At 39.1% G+C, this 22,146-nt stretch overlaps 1 protein-coding gene across 2 annotated transcripts in view; it reads left to right on the top strand.

Annotated features, from left to right (window-relative positions):
• The window catches only part of CUBN (cubilin), a 281,633-nt gene that overhangs the window by 227,807 nt on the left and 31,680 nt on the right, over nt 1-22,146 (top strand). For both annotated transcript variants that reach the window (XM_067704299.1, XM_067704308.1), the window contains 3 exons: nt 5,842-6,042; nt 8,677-8,806; nt 12,357-12,574. In XM_067704299.1, coding sequence (XP_067560400.1) covers nt 5,842-6,042; nt 8,677-8,806; nt 12,357-12,574 — 549 coding nt within the window. The remainder of the gene's footprint in view (nt 1-5,841; nt 6,043-8,676; nt 8,807-12,356; nt 12,575-22,146) is intronic.

The following is a 22,146-nucleotide window of genomic DNA, read 5'->3' as shown; positions in this document are numbered from 1 at the left end:
AGAACTTTTTTTAAACCTTGACTAAGTTCTTTTCTCTCCCTAGAAGACAATCATCCTAGTTGCATTTAATTATATTCTACTTGAGAATTTCGTGTATATTTTGATTGCAATATAAGATATCACAATTGGTTCCCCTATGATTATGGAAAGGTGTTTCCTATCATTATTTTCTTACGCCTGTGATTTTGTCACCAAGTGTCTTCTCACTGAAGAATCAGACTGATATCTTTGATCTAATGCAATGAGGTGATGTGTACAGCTTGAGAAAAAGATGTATGTGTGTGAATTATTTGATGCCTGCTGACATATTTATATCTCATTTTCTTGTGTATTACCTTGTTTATGCTAATCCTTGATATGTTCTTAGACTTTAGGTAACTTCACAAATTCTGATATTATGTAATGTTTGATTTTTTATGGATAACATTTGGAAGAGCATCCCACCTTAAAGAAATTACTACTGGAAATGACACGAGAATGTTTTAATCATTAAGCAACTTGCCAAATATCACAACTTTCATGATATATTGAGTCAGGGTTTGAAAATGAGCAGATTGTCTTGAACGGTTTACTTAGTTAACTGATAATATATTGCCGTCTACAAAAAAATTAAAATACCCTCTCAGCTTCCTCTCTTCCCCTTATTGTTGATACAGACCTTTTATAAACAACTAGTGCATTTTGGCTATGTCTCAGTATAGATATACAACTGCTATTTCACGACTGATTTTTCTGCAATTAAATTAGTTCCTTTAATTTTTTTGAAACCTTAGTAAGTATATGACATACTTTACCTTACGTTTCACAGCCTTTCCATAATTTTCTAAGACAACCACCACTGTGATAGTCTATATCATCAAAGAGTTAAAAAACTAACTCTTTAGTACTTAAAGGACAGTCTGCATAGCAGGTCATTTGACCGAAGTAGAACAGAGATTTTAATCTAGCGTCAGCAATATTTCCTTTCATTCTGTGATTTTGCTTTTACAACTTAATGTATTGTTGCTGGCTAAAGATATTTTTATAGCTAATTCATACTATTTTTTGATTCTCACGTTCACCTCCTCTGAATGTTTTAAATTCCAATGGAGCTCTTGGAACAAGAAAAATTCTAAGGCTATAATTAAGGTACACAATTTGGCAGTATTCAAACTGTGAATCTGAGTTTAATGTATTTCTTTTTTGTCCTGTTTTTCCAACATCATATTGTTTCTTATTACATGGTAAGGTCATTAAAGTGAAGTCTTTAACATTTTTAACTTGTAGATTTATTCCCAATTAGAAGCATTTCTATTCCAGGATTTTCAAAATGAAGGAATCCTTTGGGCTTACTTTAATAAACATATCTTGAATTGATACCTCAAAATTTCTTCAGTTGTATAAAAACATAGCTAAAATGCCAAAAGTGTTCCTAAAATGACTTAAAATTTAAATTGCATAGATATTTTCTGATAAAAAATATCAATTTTCTTTAAGATAATACAATTAAAAGAGGAAGGGGCTTTTAATGTACAAATATATTAAAAATGCACACATCAGGATTCTTTCAGTTAAAAGCAGTAGGTTATCTTCAAGTTTGCTTAGATGTAGAGTTTATAGAAAGGATACTGGGTTATCTCATCTCGTCAAAGGAAGGTTTAAAAATAAGAAGGGGACTAATAGGCTTCCAGAACATGAATCCTTCAAAATGTACTGTCTTTCCCCCTCTCTTTCTGCACGACAGCTTCATTTCCTCCTGTTACAGCCTGGCTTCCTACCGCAGTCAGGAGACCGCTGCTGCTGATTTCCAAGTTGAACATGTTTGGCTCCCACTGTTGACTCCTTCTTACTCAGTTACAGTTTGAACACATCTGATTGGCCTAGATGGAGTCTGAGATCCTACCTTGGAGTAATCAATCAATCTATCAACAGTGCTCAGGACGGTGGGGTTCCATAAAGAATAATTGCAACCATGATTATGATTAGGATAATCCTTACTATATCAATTAGGAATTTTTATGGCACTATTAACAGGAAACTTAATTCAACCTGGTTTAAACATAAAAGGGCAATTTATCGGCTTTCCTTCTAGACAACCTCAAAGTTGGTGGTCCCTCATATCCGCTTAATCTAGCATTTTCATTTTGTCATCAAACGTTTTACTTTTTCTGTTCTCACTGTGTGCTACTCCAGTGAGAGTCTCACCCTAAAGCTGGCTTCTGTCTTGGCTGTAGGGTAGCTGCCCTCACAGTGGGGCTTGCATATCCCTCATGCATGTCTAGGAAGAGAGAGGATGTCTATCCAGTGGCATGCTGGAGGTGGCTTGTACCATCTTGCAAGAGTCAGTCATGATCCTCTGGTCCAAATTCTGCATCTAATGACCTTGCATTGGTAACTTGACATTGGCTATAGTGGGAGTATTTCTACCACAGAAATTGGAAAATGGTACAAATGAGGGTGTGCCTCTTTCCCTCGGAGAGCTGGTTGTCCTATTTACCAGCACACTACTGTCTATTCCAGATTCCAAACAGTTTACCTGAAATTTACTCTCAGTGGATTGGCCTAGGTCACATGCCCACCCTTGAACCAAGATCTATGGCCAGGGGATTTGAAATTATAAAGTAAATGTATACCATAGTTTCTTTAATTTATAAGAATGTTCTAACAGCAAACAGGCAGTCTGATTGTAAAGTCCATTATGTCATAGTATGTGCTTGTATAAGAGATTGTAATGTAGTTTTGGGCAGTTCCAATGGGGAATTTTAAGTAGGTAAAGTGCGTGCGTGTGTGTGTGTGTGTGTGTGTGTGTGTGTGTGTGTGTGTAGGTGTTAGGTACATGTTCAAGTTATCATCTAGATGAGATAAAAGTGTTTTCTTTTGTTTTTGTAAATGAGAACATGAAAAATATTCTATATCATTAGCCATCAGAACAATAAATTAAAGATCACAATGAGGTACCATTTCACACACAACAGAATGGCTAAAATGAAAAAGACTGACAATATCAAATGTTGGCAAGCATGCAGAGCAACTGGAAGTTTCATACATTCCTCATGATATAACCACTTGGAGGAATTTGACTGGCAGTTTCTTATAGAATTAAATACATACCTTATTTATGACCCAGCAATTCTACTCCCAGGTATTTACCCAAGAGAAATAAAAATTTACGACCATTCTAGTATCTAGAATAGAAAAGAACTCTTAGAACAGAACATTAAGAAACATATATCCCAGTTTAAAAATGGCAAGGGAGGGAATTCCCTGGTGGTCCAGTGGTTAGGACTCCTCGCTTTCACTGCCGAGGGTCTGGATTCAGTCCCTTGTTGGGGAACTAAGATTGAGCAAGCCACACAGTGTGGCCTAACTAAATATTTTTAAAATGGCAAAGGATCTGAACAGCTATTTCTTCCAAGATATACAAATGACCAATAAGCACATGAAAAGATGCTCAACACCGTTACTCATAGAGACATGCAAATCAAAACCACAATGTACTACCATTTCATACTCAATAGTGTGGCTAAGTTAGACAATAACAAGTGTTGGTGAGGATGTGGGAAATTAGAACTCTCATGCTGGTTCTAATTGCTGTTGTGGTGGCAGGATGGTGCAGCCTCTTTGGAAAACAGGCTGATAGGTCCTCAAAACATTAAACATAGGGTTACTCTATGAGTCTGCAATTCTGCTCCTATTATTTACCCAAGAGATTGAAAACACGTATCCACACAAAACCTTGTACATGAATATCTGTAGCAGTGTTATTTATAATAGCCAAAAGGTACAAGCAAAACTAACGTCCATCAACTACAAAATGGATAAACAAAAATGTGGTCTCTCCATACAATGGAATACTATTGAGCTTGGAAGGAATGAAGTACTGACACATGCTACAACATGGATGACCCTGAAAAACATTAAGTAAAAGCAGCCAGTCACAAGGGGCTGAATATTATATATTTTATATATATATATATATATATATATATATATATATATATATGATTCTGTTTATGTGAGATGTCCAGAGAAGACAAATCCACAAAGACTGAAAGTAGGTTAGTGGTTGCCTAGGATTGGGAGAACAGTAAAGGGGGAGGATGGGGCGTGACTGTGAATGGGTACAAGGTTTCTCTACGTGGGGATGAAAATGTAGAAATGGGGGAAATGTCAGATACCTAAAGTTTTGTGGAACTGTGAATTGGTAACACTTTTCCAAAGGACTGTTTGATAAATCTGAAAAAGAATTTTACCTTAGTACCAGTAACTCAACTTCTAAAAATTTGTTCTGATGAAATAATGAGAAAGTTCTGCAAATATTTATATATAAAAATGTTTGTTTCAACAGTATTTTTATCACAAAAGCTAGAAAAGGTAGAATTATTAAGCTGTAGGGGATGAATTGAACATAGCATGGCACATCTATATATTAGAGTTCGATAGATGCATTAAATTCAGTGTTTTAAAAGATATTTAATCATATTAAATGCATGATGTTATGTTATTTCATGTTAATAAAAATTAGGTTACAAAAGATCCTACGCAGGATGATTCCAATCAATGTTTTTGTTTTGTTTTGTTTTGACTACGTTGGGTCTTCATTGCTGCGTGCGGGCTTTCTCTAGTTGTGGCGAGCTGGGGCTACTCTTCGTTGCGGTGCACGGGCTTCTCATTGCGGTCGCTTCTCTTGTTGCAGAGCATGGGCCCTAGAGCATGCAGGTTTCAGTAGTTGTGGCTTGGGGGCTCTAGAATGCAGGCTCAGTAGTTGTGGCACATGGGCTTAGTTGCTTGGCTCATGTGGGATCTTCCCAGACCAAGGATCGAACCTGTGTCTCCTGCATTGGCAGGCGGATTCTTAACCACTGTGCCACCAGAGAAGTCTCCAATTAATTTTTTAACTATATGATTCACCCATAAAAATGATTGGATACATTGTAGTAATAAAAGTCTTCTTAACTATATTTAAAATAGATAACCAACAAAGACCTACTGTATAGCACAGGAAGCTCTGCTCAGTATTCTGTAATAACCTATATGGGAAAAGAATCTGAAAAAGAACAGATATATGAATCACTTTGCTGTACACCTGAAACTAACACAATATTGTAAATCAAAAAAAAAAAAAACCCAAAATATGCAAATAGAAAACATCCCATCACCAAAAAAAAAAAGTTTTTTAAATTTTTTATTTTTCTGTTTTGTATTTCTCTTTAGAATGGGTTGGAGTATATATCTGTTTTATAATTAGAAAACAAAACAATGATATATATTTTACAATCACTAAACTCTTAAGCTAATATTGTTTGTGTGAACATTTGTAACATTTGTTTAATTAACATTGAGATTCTAATGACGTCTCCGTGGTAGGAGTCCTTTATCTGTGGGTAAGCGTCACTGTTAAATGCAAGGTTTCTCACGAGCAGCACGTTGGCGTTTGGGGCTGGGTCATTCTTGTTGTGGTGGAGGGCAGGGGGCCTGGGGCAGCCCTGAGCATTATAGCACGTTTAGCTGCATCCCTGGGCTCTGCCCACTCCGTGGCAGTGGCACACCCCAGCCTGACAGCAAAACAATGTCTTCAGGTACTGCCAAATGTCCCTGGGAGGCAAAATTGTCCCCAGTTTATAATCACTGAATTAAAGGAGTCATTTTATAGGGAAGAAAATTCTGGATTGTTTCAAAGTAGGATTCAACTGTTGTGAAGTTCTCCCTGTTTCCTCACCCCTGTGCTTGTTTTGTAACTAGGGTGAGGGTCGTTCCTCAGGAAACCAAATTGCGTGAATCGTCCTCACATTTTCGTGTAATCATTTATGTTGCTTCTGATTATTACTTATGTTGCTTCTGGTTGTTCCGTGCCCTGTTCAGCTCGCTCCACTGTAACGGGAAGCTGTGTCAACGACGGCGTGCACATAGTCAGGGGTTACAGCTTATCTTCCACGCCTTTGGCGACGCTGTGTGGGGATGAGAGCCTGTCCCCTGTCACCACCTCTGGTCCCATGCTGCTTAACTTCTACTCAAATGCACATACCACGGACTTGGGATTCAAGTTTTCCTATAGGATAACCCGTGAGTAGCCATAATGATGTAGTTTGGAATTTTCTTTTTCCCTCGAGCAATTTCCATAAGGAGAGTTAATTGTATTCACACATCACCAAGTTGAAGACTCAGAGACCTTAAGGGAGAAAATTATTAATTAGGTGCATGGTCATAAAAAAAAAAAAGGGAGGCCCTTTTTCATGAACTTTGGCAGAACTACTCTTTGAAAATCATGGAAGATTGGGATTTATTTTTTTATTTTAATTTTTAATTTTTTATTTTTTGTGGTACGCGGGCCTCTCACTGTGTGGCCTCTTCCGTTGCGGAGCACAGGCTCCGGACGCACAGGCTCAGCGGCCATGGCTCACGGGCCCAGCCACTCCGTGGCATGTGGGATCTTCCCAGACCGGGGCACGAACCCGTATCCCCTGCATCGGCATGCGGACTCTCAACCACTGCACCACCAGGGAAGCCCTGAGATTTATTTTTGATAATTTAAGTTAGAACGAACTGCTACCTTCAGTTGTTCGTACATTGCATAAAGTGACTTTTCGGCATGGACTGTCCAGATGCCTGTTTCATTTTCCCAAGTCACTCTGTTGAAAACCAATCCTTTATACATTTAGAAAAAATGTAAGAGACTATCTTTATGATGTTCTGGTAGGAAAGAATTTTTTAGCAATATGCAAAAAGCACAAGTCGTAAAAGAAAAGATGGACGTATTCAACTACATGATAATTTGCAGCTTCTCTGTATCAAAATCAGGGTCAGACAAGCCACCGAATGGACAAAGACCTTTGTAGCTACCGACATCTTTTCATTTTTTTGTGGACAGTTTGATCCATGTTTGTTTGAAGATTCTATAAGATTCTATTTCCCTACTTTGAATGGTCTTTTCCTCTCCTGCAATAAACTTGGCTGGTTTGCTGACAGCATTTTTTTTCACATCATCCCAACTTCAGTAACACGGGCAAAAAAAGATCTTGCAAAATGTTTGTTTGATCTTTACTTGACATAACCCATTGCTAAAGGTAGAAAGTCAAATTGTTTTCTTTCAAATAAATTATTGTTCCCATCCCCAGAAGAGCCTGAAAATGTTTATTGACTCATGAAACAGGCCTTCGTGGTTTGTGGACGTTAACTGCCCCCGAGGCCTGGCCCCGTTTGTAACGCATGATTCTGTGTGGCCCAGGGATTCTGTTAGCACAGACAGAACATTCCTTCCCCCAGTTGTCTGTTGGATAAAGAGAAGGGGTGACTTGTTTTATTCTTTTGGTACAACTAGTGTTATGGAGAGTTTCCTCCCCACTTTATATTATTTTACTCTTTAATCCCTCATTTTCCTAAAACACTGTATACAAGGGTCCACATTATCTACTATGAGAGTCTCTTTTAAAGAGGGTTGATATCGAAATTTCAACTCCTGACAATGTACAAACTTGGGACTTATTTTAGGCATTGACAAGCTTTCAGAGACCACATTATTGTGAACAAGATGAAATAGAATAATGGCTACACAAATCTAACATTTAATTCACTGCAGATGTACCCAGGGGCCTGAGCACAGGAATGATTGTGGGCATAGAGAGAATAGCTTTCCCTGCAATGTGGGCTCAATTGAGACAAAATAAACAAACAGACAAATAAAAAATTACCTTAATGACCTTAAATGGCAGCCACTCTCTGGTTATCATTTCTAAGATATGTAAATGGAATATATCCATTGATAGTATGTAAACCATAAAAATATCATCAAAATATACTCATGTTACTATAATTTTAGAATCATAAAGTAAAATAAATATAAACCTTTCTCACTGCTGTGAGAATAGGGCACTTTCCATCATTGCACGGCACAAAGTAATCCTCCTGATATGCAAAGCCAAGCGAAAAAATAAAAATTCTATATTTTGTATAATGGGATTTCATTCTCTTTTTACGGCTGTTGTTTTATTGACTAGTCGTAGTGACTAAGGGCTGTGGGCTGTTGCTTGCTGGACTCGGGGTGGGCCTACCTTCCTCATGCTTGTTGAGGATTGGTAATAAAACTTGGTCAAGTATGGCCCTTACCAGTCTCACGACCAAATAGAAATACGCGAGACTCAAGAGCTATGCATTTGAGCCCAAAGAGGGGACTAAACTCCATTATTTCAAAAGTGATTTCTAAAGTTTCACCTTACGGTCGTCTGTCATGGACACAGGAGACTCCAATCCATATTATTTAAGATCTTTAGATCACAGCCCTTCCTGGGTTCATAAGCCCACAATTGGATTCAGCACACCTTTTCTAAACTTCCAGCAATCACTGTTACCCCCTGAATCTGTCACTGCTTTATAGAGAAAGGACAGTTATATTCCAACATGGGAAACGTTTTCTCTCATCATTTTCACTGTGGCCATTATTTTGGCTCAGACTTATTCCATTCCAAGAGGTGCCTTGAAACATTCTTCCCTGCTTCTACCCCTTACTGTCTTTTCCCTCTACCTCGGTGGAAGAATCTGAAGCATTTGTAAGCACAGTAAAGAGAGGTTTACATTGCTTTAAGACAAAGAATTATCATCTCTCTTGGGGAAAAAGGTACCATAGTAAAGAATGTCTGGAAATGACTTTCCTCTGCCATGAGTCATAACCATTCTCTGCCTGTTCCCCGCCTTCTCTTGCAGCCTGTGGTGGTGCGTTCAACCTCTCCACCGGGGTCATCAAGAGCCCTTTCTATTCCTACTCTGCGTACCCTAACAACATGCACTGTTTGTACACCATCACCATCAGGGACGACAGAGTAATCCAGCTCAAGTACGTAAGACCCATTTACCTTCTTAAGAAAATCCTCCCAGCTCTGTTTACAGAAAAGATGTTCATTTAATGATGCAGAGCACTGATTCTCATCAGAGGCACATACAGGAATCCGGAGGAAGGGGAAGTAAGCATGTGGTGTGATCCTGTTCACCTGGGAAATGGGCCCCCTACCCTCCACGCAAGCCAGTGGTCATTCAGGGGAAAAACAGGCGCTCACTCCACCGGTTCAAACAATTGTTGTAGTTTTCCGACAGTTTTAGAGTAGCTTCGTATACTGGGGTGTAAAGTTATAAGCCTATCTTTAAATCAAAGGGCATGGGGAAGGCAAGAGAAAGCAGTTTCCATTTGGGGGGCACGTATTATACACAAAGAACTTTAATGAACACTTCCACCATTCTCTTATTTAGTTCTTGAAACAGTCAGATGAGGTATGTATTATTAATCTCACTCTACTGATGAGAAAACTGAGTCTCAGAAGTGTCACATAACTTCCCCAAAGTGATATTGTATTAAATGAAGAGTCAAAATCAGAATCCGGATCAGACTGATCTCCTCCCCAAACCAGGTCCTTCATATTCCCTATGCTCTCTCTCCAAGGGTGAATTTTCTAAGTACTTAAATTCCTTTTTATTCCCATATCAGAACACCTCTAAACTGGTGCTATATGAGATATCTTATATCATCAGGAAAATTCTTCCCGATCCTGCATACTTCCAATAAGACTGATGAAGGGAAAGCAACCTCCAGTTCTCTGAGTGACAGAGTTCACTATTGCTGTCATCTGAGATGATGTATTTCTAACTCCTGTGTTTCAGTGATGTACAGCATATGGTGGAAAGCTCTGAAACTCAGCATATGGTGTAGTTTATGGCAATATAGAATTTTTTATAGAAGCTTAATGGGCTAGGACCCCTCCTACCTCCCTTCCTCCTGTATGTCAGTGATCACATTCTCTCCCCCAATCATAAACTCTCCATAATTTACCTCCAGGGACCTCATATGTCAAATGGGTCCTTGGACTGTAAGACACATCTCATCAAGCCTGGTTTGCTTCCTGTATCAGACAGTGAGTGGTCTACAGGATGGACCCTGGAGAGCTCTGCAGGTCCCACCTGAGACTGTTTGTAAAGAGGCTGTGCCCCAAAGCCAGAAAGTCCTTTAAGGCCCAGGAACAAAAGAATAAACAAAAAGTGCCCAATGGCCAGGAGCAGGAGACCTGGGAAGGGGTCGCCTGCTCCGAATGGACACGTAAGGAACGGTTCTTGTCATTTGCTGTCGTGACACAATACTTGGTTCTTACACGTGTAGGATTAGAGCATACGCTATGATATGTGTATATTTTTTGCCCTTGCCTGGGCCCTGGGGCTCACCATAGTCAAAGTTCACATCCGCATGCTTGGAAAATGATTACATTCTTTCTAAGAACCTACATTCTGTGAAACAGATACTATTCTAGGTACTGAAGAAGTTGTAGACATTAGTAACACATAAATCCTTCTAGGCTCTCCAAATAGGCCGGCCTCATGACGTTTTCTGTTAATGGGCTTTTGCAAATATTTTCTGTGCTGTCATGGGAAAATGACGCAAAGCCAAAACAGCTCTGAGTCCTCTTGGAAACTCAGATTTTTATCTTCATGGATTCACGTTGTGGAAAATAAATGTGTTGTCTATAGAAAATAAAAATGAAAGTAGTGTTTTTGGAAATTATCTAGCTATTGTTTTGCCTTCTTTTATTATAGGAACATTAAATGTTACATGTGGTTAAAGAAAATCAAGAAATTTTTCATCTTAACCTTTATCATCAGTTTGAAAACATTCAGCCAATCAAAACCTGTTTCAAAATATTGTATCATTTTTTTCTTAAGCCTCTTAAAGGAAATATTTTAATCACGAGATATTTTCAAATTATTCCATATTATATGTTATATATTACAGAGGCTAGCAAAAATACCAAAACCCAGAAAACAAAAACACCTGAGAAAGAAGAACCTAGAAAAATGATGACAGGACATCAAATAACTTAAACAGGTTTTTAAAAAATAAGCTATAATAAACCCACCATAAAAATCCTTAAGAAAATCCAGGTAGGAAGCCTTGCTTGTTTGGGAACTCTGGGAATAGTTACTTGAAATGACAAAGCATAAGACCTGGATTGAAATATGGTGTTAAGGAGCTATATTCAATATCTTGCAATAAACCATAATGGAAAAGAATATGAAAAAGAATATATATGTGTAATTGGATCACTTTTCTGTACACTAGAAACTAACACAACATTGTAAATCAACTATACTTCAATTTAAAAAAGGAAAGAAAAGAAAAGAAATACTATGTTAGACAATGAAAGAAAAGTCAGGGATGTGTCTGTCAGGATAGGTTATAAGTGGTAACAAACAACCCCAAGGCACAGTAGCTTAACTCAACAAGTTTATTTCTCACTCGTATGAGTGTGTCCAACGTGGCCTGGCAAGGAGTCTCCTCTCATCATGGTCACTTAGCTGCCCAGGTTGATGGAAACTCATTTCTACATTTGCTTCCGTGATCATCACTGCAGTAGAAGGCAGTGTGGCAAACTGAGTAGTAGTTCTTAAAACTTCTTCCAAAAGTAATACGCATGACTCCTGCTTACATTTCTGTGGCCAGAGCATGTCTCAGGGCCACATCACACCTCAAAGTGTGCACAGAAAGACAATCCTAACAAATGTCAGGAAGGCTGAGCGCTGGGATGAGTGGTGACATGCCCGTGACGACCACAGTGATCTGAAATGTGAATTTCTGGTTATAGCAGTTAAATAAGACTCAAGAGAATTTAGTTCATTCTTTCCTACCATTGGTTTTTTAATATTTGTTATTTCTTTTATGAGGAATAACTATTTCTTATTCCTAGTTTTCAAAATCATAATAATAACGACCATTTGTTGGGTCTGTCCATTTTTTTTGAGCATCTACTGTATGCCAGTTACCATAATTTGGATTTTACACATTGTTTCACTTAACCTTAGAATAAACTCCATTTAAAAAGAGGGAAACAGACTGTGAGAATGAGAATAAAGCTCTGATTCTAAAACCAGCATTTCTTCCACTCTATTATATTAGCATTCTTCCCATTAATAAAAATTAGATTGATCTTGATCTCACAAAAGTAACAAGGGAACAGAGTAAACACCCTATTTTTAATGAGACTGAAAAACTAAAGTGTTGCTGAAATGATAAATAAATATCAGTTCAACTTATCAAATCTTTTATGTCAAGTAGATTTAATATATCCTTGACTGTAAACCCCTGGAAATCCAGGACTATATCTTACTCATCTTTATATCCCCAGAGCTTATGACACTCCTTGACATATTCTAGTCTCTCAAAAACTTTCCTCTAAACTTTTGAACTGATCAGTAAAATAGTATACTGTTTCTACGTTTCCTATCAAGTGAAACTTGGATGCTGTTGGCGTTTGTCTTGTCTTTTTTTTTTTTAAATAAGAACTAAATCTATAATTTAATGGAAACCCGAATGGAGAACATTATTATTAACAAGGTTCGTTTCACAGGTTCAATGATTTTGATGTGGTTTCCTCCACCTTCTGCTCCCAAGACTACCTGGCAGTTTATGATGGTTCTAACATCAGTGATCCCCTTCTTGGCAAATTCTGTGGTTCCAGTCTTCCACCAGGTGTTAAGAGCAGCAGTAGTAGTATGTTCCTGGTGTTCAAGACAGATTCGTTTCAAACAGCAAGAGGTTGGAGGATATCTTTCTGGCAGACACTGGGTAAGAATTTTGCGTGTGTAAATCTATTTTTCATGACTGTTAGTTTTCTGCTTTGTTTAATTTTTTTCACCTGTCTAAAGTTGCTCTTCATTTAAGTTTAGAGGAATATGTCACATAAAATTTTGGTTTTAAAAATTACATATGGTGTATTTTGAGTAAAAACAAAAAATCACTCAACATATGTGTCTCTCTAGTATTTAAAGACAAAGTCTGTCTACACCACCATCTCAAATGAGACCTGAGTCTCATTTTATCACCCATGGAAATGGTGGAAGTTAAGCCTATAGGTAGCAAAGTCCAGATCAAGAAAGAAGGCCCTGTAGCCTCTGTTGACTTTATCCTTAAAATGGTGAAGAGCCTGGGAGACTTTTAAGTAAAGAGTGCACAGCCCGACTGGACTTCTGGAAAGATCATAGTGGTAGCAGGGTGGAGGAAGGTGGAAGGAAGAAGCTTATCACAGAATTCCAGATGAGAAAGGTTGAAGGCTCAAACTAACAGAGTGGGAATAAAAACAGAAGAAGGGTGGAAATCTCAGAGATATTCAGAAGGTAGAATACCTTGGAAGTACAGTGTTGGGAACTTCATGCTTATTACATGAGGACAGGAGTTGAGGATGACTTCTATGGGCGACTTGTTGGATACTCATGCCTTAGGAGGCTAAGATTCAGGGAAGAAATATTGTATTTGGTTTGGGTCATTTTGGGTTGGAGGGCCTATGAGATATCTAAATGGAGAAATAGAGGAGGAAACTGAAGCTTGAGAAGCAACTTGGGCGGAGGAGGTGATCTGGGAGTCATCTAGAGGTAAAAGGAAAAGCTGGGTGAGAGGATCAATCAAAAATAGCACCCCCGTTTATTCCCACTGCTTCTGAGAAATAATTATCTATATAGAATTAACTTGGAACTTTGAATCCTTTAAAACAGCAGTCCCCAACCTTTCTGGCACCAGGGACCGGTTTCGTGGAAGACAATTTTTCCACAGACGGGGATGGGGGGATGGGTCAGTTGGTAATGCGAGCGACGGGGGAGCAACAGATGAAGCTTCGCCCCCCTCACCCGCCGCTCACCTCCTGCCGTGTGGTCCGGTTCCTAACAGGCCATGGACCGGTACCAATCCACGGCCTGGGGGTTGGGGAGCCCTGCCGTATGAGTTAGCTGGTCTGTTCTCTGTTTATCCGTACTCGTAGCATCAGTGGCACAGTCTAAGATAATTTGTATTTGACTCTGGGAAGTGTTTCGAGTCTTCTATTTGAATATAGAAGTGAATAATGTTCTGAAAACAAACCGCTCACAAAACGAATCGCTTACTGTGAAGACTCAGAGAAACCTGGGAGGTTTTCTACAATAAGAATCCCGACTCACTGTTCAAACTCTTTCTTCCTCTTTACCCCATGCTGTGGCTGACCTTCAGCCCTCTGATAGAGAGCAGAGCTCACCTTCACCTTCTTTACATTTGGTGTGTGATTCTTTTCATGAGGGGAACAATTAGACATTTGTGTTTTGACGGCTTCCCAGTAAAACGCAGACATGGTGCAAATTGTATCAGAAAATCACTTTGCCACCTACCCTACTTAACTGTATCAACAGTGACTTGAAAGCAAGTCTCATGGGCAGACAGAGAGCATTGCCTTAATGGAATTGCCCAAGTGAAGTGGCGTATAAAACACAGAGGGCTATTTTGAAAGAAAAATTAATTTTCCTTTGGAGACTTTTTGCACAAGAGAACTTGTTTATTCGTGCCTTTAGCACAGACTTTAGAATCAAATGACACATAATTGCATAGCTCTTGCTACCTGCTTTCAAGTTGTTTTTCTTTTTCCTAATGTATTCTCACATGATCATTGAAATCATCCTAAAGTACTCCACACGGCTGTCACCTACATGAAAGCTTCCACATTAGCCAGTGTTCCCTAACCTCATTAATGTTACATTTTTCTGAGCTACAAAAAGACATTCTCCAACTGAAGTAGCACAGAAGGAATAACCTTACACCGTCAAAGGCCCCGCTCATCCATAAGCATTGGTGACTTTCAGTGAATAACTATTTTCCTCTGGTCACATGCAGAGAGCAGAAATAGGGTCTCATTCCTTGCCTCCCAGTGTGCTACCCCTGCATGCCTCTCACCTCTTCTTCACGTATAAATGCTATTGGCCACTTGAGAATATTTAAGAAGTAATTTTAAGTGATCGTTAGTGGTATTTTTTTTTCCTGAACAACCGATTGTTATAATTTTGTACTGTTTTGGTCTTACAAACCTTTCAAGACCACTCATATAAATTCACTGATCATTCTGCATAGCTTTTCAATTTGGTTTGTTTTTTGTTGTTTATGGTGAGGAAAAGGGAAGAAACAATAAAGAGTACGTTGAACTCTAGTGTTTATAGAATCTTTTTCTTACAGATCTATACAAAGCACTTAAACTTGGCTCATAAGATGCACTTTTCCCCTCAGTCTTGTCCATTTTAAACTGCCCTGGGCGTCCTGTAAAGAGAGAAGAAACAACTTTATGGGTGGGACAGTGAATTTTAGATTCCAAAACTGTCACTTTAGCCTGGAAGACAGTATCTTCCCTGAATAAATAATTGATGTGAAGAGGAGACCATTTTAGTCTGTGACATCTGTTTAGCTTATCTTGACCTGAACACTGGAGTTTTACAGATTCGCTATTTTGATTCCACACTTGACAATACTTTATGCACGTCTGCTTTAATTTTTCCGAAGTCAGTGAAGAGCCGGCTCATACAATAATATAATTATTAGATAACTTCTCCTTGGGCATTTGTTATATTTGTATTGCTAAAGGCTCAGAACAAATTTGGGGAAAATATCCCCCTAGTTTGTCGCTAATGAATTATGTGGTGAAATCAGGTCTCCTCTTTTATGTAACTTCTGCTATGAAGGGCCACCTGCACAGGATGGAAGGTAAGGAGAAAGCAAAAGCCAGCACTTCCCGGGAGCTGATACCTACCTGTGAAGTATACCTGCCTTCCCGCTTTCCCCATCTCTCCTCCCCTACATGAATAATTGATCCCCGATAACTGATAACCAGTGGAGTACTCATCCTGGGGTCTGTGAAACTCTGAAATTATCTGCAGATCTCAGCGTTTTTCTGGAGAGTATGCAACTTTCACCCGATTGTCAGTGGTGTCCATGATCCTGTGAAGCTTAAAAAGCCTTCAGTCCTATGGATTTGGCCCAAGTGGGCAAGCCCCACGGTGCAGAACTAACACTGATGAGTACCGTTTATTCTACCCACTTCTGCTTGCTGAGTTCCTGCCCCTCCTTTACCACCAGAGTCTGCTTCAGCTCTGGCTGTGCTCATCTGTGTCACTCACAGAGCATTTCAGACCTGCAAACGTGTTTTTAAGCCATCAAAGCCCCCATTTCTTCTTACTGTACTGGTCTCACGCCAGAGTGCCTCTCAGTCAGTCTGTTTTTCTGTTTTTATTTATTTATTATTTTAAAATTTTTATTTATTTTATTTTATTTTTTTGGCTGCGTTGGGTCTTTGTTGCGGTGCACAGGCTTCTCACTGCAGTGGCTTCTCTTGTTGCAGAGCACGGGCTCGAGGCACGTGGGCTCAGTAGTTGTGGTACCTTAGACGCCAAACAGAAAGACTGATACGGATCAGAAAGTAATATTGAAGACCTGGATTTCTGCAGGGCTCCATGACCCACCCCACCCTCTCTGTAAGGCAGAGGAGCGGGAGAGAGGGGTCATTATTATCAACAGGACGGCTCCAGGGTGCGCTGAAATCTAACCAGCAGACCCTAAAGTACATTTTATAAGTTAAAGCCAAAATCAAAAGCTAAATTCCAATAAAATTCCAAGGCCTCGCAGACACCTAGCACGTAACTGTTACTCCATCAATCCATCGTTATTGGCTGTGTGAATGAATTAAAGAATAAATGGATAAATGATCCTTACTTTATAATCACATTATATTATGTATAATATGTATATGTTATACATCGTATCTAGATTCGCCTCATTCTCAATATGCAGTCGTGGTTCATATAATTCAGCTATTACTCGGGGTGGTAAATTGGATGACTTTTATCCTTAGAGAATTAGGAATACAGGGTCAGACTCAACATTCAGGTGGTGTGTCTGGTCTCTGGATTTTTACGTGCTGCCTTAACATCTGGAAACTGACTCTCAGACATGCTACAGGAAGACAGTTGGCAGTGGTGGGAAGAAGTTGAGGTGGCTCAACAGGAGTTTACTTGTAAGAGGGGATGGAGAAGAAGGAAAAGTACACAGAAAGCTGATGCCAGTTTGGGGCCCCAAAGATGGAAAATATAACCACAGCACACGGAGGAAAATGTAACAACATATCAAATTCAGACTTCTGGTTCTAGTTATTTTTAAATTTCACAGTTTTGGTGTTAAGTTTGGACTTTGGGAGGGGCGTTCTAAAGTTCTATAGCTAAACATTAAAAAAATAAACTCAAAAACATTCAGTGACACTAAATATCGATGCGTCTATGTTGTGCTTCCTAGCAGCCTGGTGTTAGCTGCCAGACGACATTACTTTTAAAAGTACAATTGCAGTAAGGTAGTTGAATTATAAAGTGAATAATTTCCTAAGTCACTGCTCAAATAACCCTCAGTTTAGCGAATATGGGGATATTACTTGAAAGCAGTGTTGTTTGTCTGTTCTCTTAATGTCATTTGCTCCCTCTGATGAAGTCTGACAATGAGATGAGCTGAAATTGTAAACCCATTTGCAGAAAACTAGACTAAGCTTATTTCCGCTCTTTTTAAGTCTTGTAACGTTCACTGCTGATTAGGCATCCCTTGGGAGATGATGCCAAAGACAAGGTTATCTGCAGTTTCTCCTTTGTGGGTTTTACTGACAAGGGTTTTTTGCTGAGCTGAGAATGTGGGAATGTGATAAAGAAACTAACAAATGCTTAGTTCACCAAAACCTTACAAAAGCAGTAGGCAGGAGTAAAATTCCAGATCAGCCAAAAGAAAAAGAAAAGGTTTTTATGAAAATATATTCCAATATCAGTCTGTGCTCTAACCCACTCACCCCCTCCTTAAATGACCAAATTGCTGCTCCTGGTCTTGAAGGATAGGGTTGTCATTGGGAAAATGAAACCAGATGGTACTGTGAAGACCAAGCTAAGTGATAAAATTGAGTTAGTGGTAAATTATAAGATAACACTTTGAAAAACATTGAAATAAACAAGAAGCTGGCAAGCAATTATTCTGCATAACCAAAACAACACCAGCCCTCCTAAAAATGCAACTCATCCAGCAACTGGATGTTTAGGATTAAATTATTTATAAGCATAGATTCCCTGTAATAATCATTATCCTTATTCATTGGGCCTGGCTTTAATGTAGTGTTTCCAGCAGCATAAAAGCAGACTGGTCAGCATTAAACACTGAAAAAAATTCTTTACTTGTAAACAGTAGTTTAGAGATAAAACATTGTCAGGGACTATATTCTTCTCTTTGTTCTGAGATGTGAAAAATCTGCTGCCTTTGTGTGGTAGCTTTAATTTCAGTTCACCCCCAGGAGAAGATGTCAGGGATGCCCAAGGCATACAGATAAGGACTGCCTGTCACTGAGCTTCTATGGGAGGGGCTTTGCATGGATTTTCTCATCTAATCCTCACAACTACCCCTGAGACAGGGATTATCCCATTTTACAATGGAGGAACAAAGAAGTTAGGAGATTAGGTAATTTGCTTGCAGTCAAAGGGTTTATAAGAGGTAAAACCAAGCTTGGAATCAGGTAGGACCATCTCCCAAATTCACCCTTTTCCTAAAATGCCCACATCGCTTTTGTAGAGATCAGTGAACACACTCAGGACGATGAGGGATTCTGGGGGTGACTTTTCTCAAAGGCAAGTCATTTCTTTTCTAACTCTTTGGGGAGATAGAGCTACTTTTCTCCATTCTCATCTTCTCCTTTGACACTGCCTGCTTTCCAATTTGTACCTAGTCCTAAATAGTGCATTTAATTTACTGTTACTATATAAATATTGCACATAACTGCAGCAGTCACTATTTCCTCCTTCCCATAAGGAAAGGAAAAAAATATTTTTGAGTAAAATATACTATTTATAAATAATATAGCATAATTATATATTTATAGTATACTTATATTTATGATACAAATATATTTTATATATTATAAATATAATATACATAAAATATATATGTTTAGTATTTATATTTTAAGTAACATTTATATTTACAAATAATTTATATATATATGCATACATATACACATACAGTAAAAGCCCATTTTCTTTCCGCTATTGACAGACAAATGTCACATCTATCTTCACAGCTTTGCATGATATAATGGTAAAGAATTAGCACAATTATGTGGAGTATAATTCCATTGGAATATAAGGGTAATAAATTTCTGTATAACAAAAATCTCTAACCCCAAATGATGGCCTCCAATTTAGTAAAATTTCTTAAAATTCTATCAAAATTAAGGAACTTGGGCATTTATTTTTATGTTGTAATCCTAATTGGCATTCTCGTATATTTTACTTTACAAATTGGGGAACTGAGTCACACAGAAATTAAGTGACTTGCCAGGGCCTCTTAGCAAATCTTGAGCAGAACTGGGAAAATAATCCGTCTCCACTAAATCACACTGCCACCAGAGTCATAAAATTTAAATATCAATAGCACAGTGTGCAACCTAATATATTAACGAGAACAACAAAACAATTCCATGCCCTTGTTTACAATTATTAAAAACTATTGTATACTCTGGTTTGATGAATTTCATATCTTTTCTAACGCAACCTATTTTATGACAATTGAATAGCACATTGCTATTAATCCTGCTCTCTAAATAGAACAGTTTCTAATTTTTGCTAACTTTTGGCTTTGTAATTGTCAATGATGAGAGAAAGTCATTCTTCTATATAGTGTGCTGCACATTAGAGCGTCTGGAATTTTACAAATTTTTAGATTTGCTCTGCCTTCGGAAATCCAACACTCAGAGATCAGATTTTCTTAAGTAACAGAACTAACATCATTTATAATTGCAAATTTTTAGCTAAACAAGCATTTTCCTACAAAAACAAAAAAACAAAACTACCCCTTCGGCAGTGTTTTCAATCTTTTGGTGATATTTTTGGTGTTGTTCTGCTGGTTGTTTCTTCACAATCAAATATGCCATAAAAGTCAACTAACTTACCTTTGAAACAGGTTAATACATAGGACCAAAAACTTGGTCCTGTGCCTGTGTGTGTATATATGTATATACACATATATACACACATACACATATATATATACACATATACAGACATATATATAGACACACATGCACATGTACATAATATGTTTATTGCATAGTAACAACTTTATAAATCAAGAAATATATTTAATCCCAAGAATTCCCTTATAAACTTAGACTAGAAAGCAAAGATCCCTCCAGTAAGAGCTATCTATATATTTTCTGTGCTTTCCTGAATTGCTTATTCAACAGTATTCACCAGCTACTTACTATGCAGGCAGTGATCTTTTCTCTGGGGATACGAAGACGAATTCAACAAGATCTCTATTTCTGAGAAGCTTACTCAACAGTCAGCAAATAATTGTAAATTCTGATAAATGCTTTTGTCAGAAGTATGTGCAGAGGACAGCAGAGGCAGAAGCGATCTGAAGTACTTCGGCACTGAGTAAAATAAAAAGGACACAGGAAAAAAAGTTCGCGAAATCACTGCACGGAGTGTGAACCGTGAACTGTCGTTAGTGGTTTGTACATGTATCGCACGCTGTGGGGATAGACTGTCTAGGTTCAGACTCAGCCCTGACACATCCCAGCAAGTTTGACCTCGGACAATTACTTATCCTCTTGATTTTCTCATCTGTAAAAGGGGCCCACTAATAGTAACTACCTCATAGGGTTGTGGGGAAGATTAAACTAGAACATTCCCTGACACCCTTTTAGCACGCACTAAATTTTAGCTATAAATCATACTCACTCGGAAGGCTGAGAAGGCCTTCGTTGGGAAAGCAGGCATTTTATGTGCAAAGTTGCAAAGTCCTATCCCATTTCAGAGGCCACACACTGGCTTGCATGTTGTTACTACCGCTTTGGGTTGTCAGGTAGAGAGCAGTAGGGGCTGAAACAGGAGAGACAGGAGGAGGTGGACAAGGTGGGCTCTGCATCGGTTGCGGATGGAACCGTTCATCGTTTGGAGGCTGGAGAGTACTATGATCTAATCAGATGTGGTGTAGGAAGCACATGCTAGCACCTGTGAGGGTGATGTTTTGAAGCAGGGGCAGCATTTTAGACAGAGAAAAATTGGGAAAGTATTACCATCATGTAGGCAGGGGATGAGAGCAGTGACAGTGTGAAAATAAAGAAGGAACTTGAAAGGAGAAGCACTTAAGATACAGGATCAAGAGGACACAGTAGTCTTTAAACAATGAATTGAGGGAAAAGGAAAACATGATGACCCTAAGGTTTCTGGACAATATCCCGCGATACCGCTATCTAAATGTAAGTTTACAGGAGGGCCAGGTTTCATAGGAGAAAGTAATAATGTTTGGTTTTGGTGCGGAATGTTTGGTGCCTTTAAGGCATCCAGCTAATGTTCAGCAGGTAGTCAGATACGAGAATGAGAAGCTCAGTAGAGAGATCAGGGCTAGAACTCTGGTCTTATTTTGCTTAGAGACAGTGTAGTGTGTAGCACATATACGTTTGAAATGATTATATCTTCCTGGTGAATTTGGTGAATTGACTCATGTTATTCTGCAAGGTCTTTTTTTGGTTTTTTGGGTTTTTTTGCTTTAATGTCTACTTTTTCTGATTCAGTATACAGCTTCCCTAGCTTTCTTCCAGTTCATGGTATATTTTTCAATCTCTCCACTTTCAACATTTCTCTACCCCAAAGAATGTATTTGGGTTTTGTTTTACTTTGTCTTTCAGTTGGAGATTGGACCATGTTACTAATAAAATTACTAACATTATTGGATTTAAATAGACCACCGTATTGTTTTCTGTTTGTTCCATATGTTCTTATGTTTCTTTAGCCATCTTTGTGTTTTTGCCTTTTCTGAATTAATCAATTGTCACTCTTTTTTAAAAATCATTACTGTCCGGGCGGCGGGACAGGCGGGCGCGGAGGTCGCCTGTGCTGGGCTGCGTGCGGCGAGGCTCCGGCTCCTCCGCAGAGCATCGCGGATCCGGGGAGCATCGCGGGTCCGGGGAGCATCGCGGGTCCAGGGAGGGGCGGCGCCGGCCCTGAAGCCTTGAGAACACGGCTAGGCAGCCGTAGTTCAACGGGGAGCTGGCCTAATGGGAGCTAGGCGCCTGCTGGCGTCTCAGTTCTTGGTGGGCCCGGGAGCCCGCGGTGGCCAGGCCGGGGACGACAGCAGGTAGGAGTGAGCCGCTGGTGTGGTGACGAGCAGGGAAGGGAGGACACTGGCTGTCGGCCTGTGAACCCAGGCAAGAAGCAGCAGCCGACACAATCCAGACCCGGGTCCGTGGGCCCAGCTCGGTCCTGGGCGGCCGGTCGGTGGAACAATCCAGATCCGCAGGTGTGGCTCTTGTCACTCTAGGACTGGCTTCGGGACAG

The sequence above is a fragment of the Pseudorca crassidens genome, chromosome 1 (assembly GCF_039906515.1).
Source record: "Pseudorca crassidens isolate mPseCra1 chromosome 1, mPseCra1.hap1, whole genome shotgun sequence".
Classification (NCBI taxonomy): domain Eukaryota; kingdom Metazoa; phylum Chordata; class Mammalia; order Artiodactyla; family Delphinidae; genus Pseudorca; species Pseudorca crassidens.
This window is presented reverse-complemented; position numbering and strand designations above follow the sequence as displayed.